This window comes from Triticum dicoccoides, chromosome 2B (genome assembly GCF_002162155.2).
Source record: "Triticum dicoccoides isolate Atlit2015 ecotype Zavitan chromosome 2B, WEW_v2.0, whole genome shotgun sequence".
Taxonomy (NCBI): Eukaryota; Viridiplantae; Streptophyta; class Magnoliopsida; order Poales; family Poaceae; genus Triticum; species Triticum dicoccoides.
In genome coordinates, this window is record NC_041383.1 from 560,108,779 (window position 1) to 560,113,362 (window position 4,584).

The 4,584-nt window shown below is 50.6% G+C and overlaps 1 protein-coding gene across 1 annotated transcript; it reads left to right on the top strand.

Moving 5' to 3' along the window:
* Positions 1-2,563: 2,563 nt before the first annotated feature.
* On the top strand, positions 2,564-3,815 carry LOC119368009 (sialyltransferase-like protein 3). Its single transcript, XM_037633369.1, has one exon. It carries the CDS (start codon positions 2,564-2,566, stop codon positions 3,671-3,673), a length of 1,110 nt encoding a protein of 369 aa, XP_037489266.1. The 3' UTR covers positions 3,674-3,815.
* The last annotated feature ends 769 nt before the right edge of the window (positions 3,816-4,584 follow it).

Sequence of the window (4,584 nt, forward strand, 5' to 3'; positions counted from 1 at the left end):
CAGCTGCAAGTCAACCCTCAACGCGCAACAGGGGGCCAACCTTTTTTTGTCCTGATTGCAAGTCCACGTTCGACTCGCAACTGAGGCCTGACCTTTTTTGTGCCAGTTACAAGTCCACACTCGACTCACATCGGGGGTTCAACCTTTTTTTTTGTCCCGGTTACATGTCCAAACTCGACTCGCACCTGGGGCCCGACCTTTTTTAGTTCCAACTGTGAGTCCACCCTCGACTCGCAACTAGGGGTCCGACCTTTTTTTGTCTCCGTTGCAAGTCCACCATCGACAGCGAGCAAACCGCACATGAGCCGGCCCAAGTAGTTAGAATACATTTTTTGTTTCGTTTTTCTGTTTTTTTCTTTTATCATTTTTTTCTTCACCGGTTTTCCATTACTTTTACTATTTCTATTTTTCAAAAGTCGATCTCACTTTTTTTTCGTTTTTTAATTCTTTTTTTGTAAATTCAAAAGTTCTAGGAAATATTCCAAAATTCAAATTTTCATTTTTTTTTGTTTTTTATCAAAAAATTTGAAAATTTTCAAATATGTTCATCTTTTTCAAAAAAAATCACAATTTATAAAAATGTGTGTATTTTTTGAAACAAGTTCAAATGTTTGAAACAATGTTTATGTTTCCAAAAATTGTTTGCAAATTTCAAAAAAACGTTCAACTTTTGAAAAAGCATATACATTTTTCAAAAAATGATAATGTTCAGAAAATGTTTGGAAGTTTGTAAAAATATTATTCTCTCCAAAAAAAGATGCCTCGATTTTTAAAATGTGTTCTCATTTTTGCAAAGACATGTCTCAATTTTGAGAACTGTTGATCTCAATTTCAAGAAATGTTGAAAAAAATCTGAATTGTTCGCTCTGCCGCTAAATATATGCACCTTCGTGCCATGTTTGCTAATGGATCAGCCCAGTTGGGGGCTCCCCTGTGGGGCGCGTGACAGTCAAACACAACACTCACTCCCTACGGGAGATGTCCTAAACCATCGTCATATGGCCACTACGAGTGCTTGCTCCCTATGCGGAGGGCAGGATAGCTGGCGGCATTCTTTGCTGGAGTGTAATGTGTCTAGGTGTGTGTGGGCACTTTCAGAAGCAGAGATGGTCGAGCACATGTGGGCAACCTCAGAACCCGACGCACGGCTGTGGCTCTTTGCCATGAATGACTCTCTTCCACCGGAGCAATTTCAGTTGATGATTGTTACTTTATGGGCGATTTGGAGTGCAAGACGGAAAGCTATACATGAGGATATATACCAGACTCCGTTTGCCACTGACAACTTCATCAAAGCTTACTTATCAGACATAGAGTTTTTGAAGAAGAAGAAGGAGGAAGCACATGGGATAGCAGTACCACGACCCCGTACGTGGATTCCACCACCAACAGATTACTACAAACTCAATGTGGACGCGGCCGTGTCACGCCCAGGTACGTTTGGCGCAGTTGGTGTGGTTTGCAGGGATGAGAGAGGTTTGTTCATGGGAGCGTCAGCTCTCGTTTTCAGAGGACTGCACAACCCCCAAGTGCTAGAAGCACTAGCTGTTCGGGAGGCATTAGCACTTTCAGAAGATCTCTATATCAACCATTTACTTGTTGCCTCCGATTGCAAGGTGGTGGTAGATGCAATCAGACAGGAAAGCTCAGCAGAATTTGGAGCCATTGTCAAGGAAATCAAGACTAGAGCAACTACCTTTATTTCATGTTCGTTTACTCATGAGTATAGGACCTCCAATACGGAGGCCCATAATCTCGCAAAGCATGCGTTATCTTTAGGGTTTGGCCGACACACTTGGCTAGGACAACCCGGCGATCTTCTTTTTGTACCTATGAACATTATGATTCAGTAATAAAGCTTTGTGAGATTCTCAAAAAAAAAATCAAGACAAACAAACAGGCCCACGACAAACAAAAGAGAAATAAACAAACAAAAATGGACTACAAACAATGCTGACGTTATACATAGATGTAAGGTACTACTCACATCTAGATGAGATATAACTAGATCCTTTCACAAATCGCCTCGCAAGGATAACCAAATGCTAGTCTGGCATCTTACACCACCGGCCGGCCGGCCGGTATCTTTCCACCACCTCTGTGGCGGGGACGACGAAGCGCACACCACCCCAATATTCCATCGGCGCTTCCATGTTGCCAACCTCTGGCTCTCCCCACACTAGTTGATCACCGCCAACAAACACGGCCTCTGGGGGAGGCAGGTGTTGGAACCTTCGCAACTGAGCCGATCGTACACCATCTAATCCCCAACTTGCGTGCACAAAAAGTAAAATACGCTTAAGATGCGTAGCGCATTTGTACGTGTTCGCTGTGATCTGCGTTGTTAACCACGTACAGGCAAAAGAAAGTCATCCATGGTTGTCCGGAAAGGATACTATAATGGAGAGAAATTTGGACGCGCAAATATGTTCAACTCCGTTCTTCGTGGCCGTTTGACGCCGCTAGTGACGATTGAGCTCATTGGATCGTACCGAACGAGACCCAAACTAATCGAATAAAATGGTACTCTCTACGATGCGCCAAACATTAGCGCGTACGTAGCATGAAGAGGCATGGTGGTGGGAGCCATACGGCCTGCAGCCTCCTCTTGCTCGTCGCCGTCTTCCTGGTCATCTCCTTCCAGTGCTTACTGAGACACTCCAGTCTCGGAGGCCAGACCCTCCGCGGCACCACGACAGCTGGGCCGGCTGAGGGTGTACTAGGACATGACGCTGACGCCACGCTCATGGAGCTCGCGGCCGTCGACCCGGCGGCGACGGCCGTGCTGCAGGCGGCCAAGAAGCTGCTCGAGGGCAACATGTCGAGAGCTCCGGAGGAGCACCGCGACGTCGCGGTACGCGGGCTGCGGGACTGGCTACGAAGGCAGCGGTTCGACCCCGGCGTCATGTCCGAGCTCGTGGACCTCATCAAGAGCCCCATCGACCGGCACAGCGGGCGGGACGCCGATGGCGGGAAGTACGCGTCGTGCGCTGTGGTCGGCAACAGCGGCATCCTTCTGACGTCAGAGCGCGGCGACAACATCGACGGCCACGAGCTCGTGATCCGGATCAACAACGCGCCGGCGGGCAACGCAGGGAACGCGCGCTACGTTGGCGCCAGGACCGGGCTGGCGTTCCTCAACAGCAACGTAATGAGCCGGTGGTGCGCCGGGGGCAGCAGAGCCTGCTACTGCCGCGCCTACGGGGACGCCGTGCCCATCCTGACGTACATGTGCAGCGGCGCGCACTTCGTGGAGCACGCCGCGTGCAACGCGTCTTCCTCCGGCGCCGCGCCGGTGATCGTGACGGACCCGCGGCTGGACGCGCTGTGCGCGCGTCTCGTCAAGTACTACTCGCTGCGGCGATTCGTGCGGGAGACGGGGCGGCCGGCCGACGAATGGGGGCGGGCGCACGGGGAGGGCATGTTTCACTACTCGTCGGGGATGCAGGCGGTGGTGGCCGCGGCCGGCGTGTGCGAGCGGGTGTCGGTGTTCGGGTTCGGCAAGGACGCAGCGGCCCGGCACCACTACCACACGCTGCAGAAGCGGGAGCTGGAACTGCACGACTATGAGGCGGAGTACGAGTTCTACCGGGACCTCGAGGCCCGGCCGGAGGGGGTCCCGTTCTTGCGGGAATCTGGGTTTAGGTTGCCGCCCGTGGTGTTCTACCGGTGATACGCCATGATCGACCGTCTCAACTTTCTGTTTTGCACGCGGTTTAGGGTGCAGACTTCATGCACCACTTTCACTTGGTTTGGAAGATTGGCCTGGGCGCTTGTACGATTATGATGGTTCTTTTGCAGCCGTTGGATGTTTCCGATAAGCAAAAGTGTAGCACATTGAATTTAGGTCGCCAGGGGACTAACTGCCCACCTAAACATTTCATTTAGCCAATGGCAAAAGCAGCAGTTTACAGAGGGTAACAAGCCAATAGTGCTACATCTACGGACAAATTGCTACCGACGGAGCCTACGGACTGATGTGGCGCAATCAATAATCCTACGCCTACAGGTAATCAACAGGAAGTTACAGACCTCCCTTCTCTTCTAATCATACCTCCGCCCCCTGATTTTCAGGGGTGGACCGGTGCCCCCCAAATTGACCAATGAAAGAATGCCTCGTCACCCTGTAAACCTCCCCCGTAATTTCCTATAGATGTAGCATTACTATTAACTGTAGCCACCCGCACAAGCCCACGTCCATGTCCGTAACACCAGCGCGTAAATTCTTTCCGTAAGTCTAGCATTATTGTCAACAACCCAAGCAAACAAACAAAAGCAAGAGGAAAAAATGAAGAGGAAGGGGAGGTTAGCGAGAAGCGAACTGAACCCCCCATGAGCCGATACCAAAGCCTCGAGCCCAAGCCGGATGAGGAGCTCCATGAAGAACCGCGCAACACCAAAAGCAAGAACGACCAGAACGTAGAATTATGTAGGACCAGGCCAGCACGATCAAAAGACATCGGACATTCGAGACCGTGCAACGACATCGGTATATCATCGATGAGACATGAGGACAGAGCGCAGCCAAGACCCCACGACACCAATGTGCCACCAGAACTCGAAGGGTGACGCACAACGGAGGCC

Coding starts and splice junctions, on each gene's coding strand:
- LOC119368009 (XM_037633369.1), top strand. CDS start 2,564: ATGAAGAGGCATGGTGGTGGGAGCCATACGGCCTGCAGCCTCCTCTTG.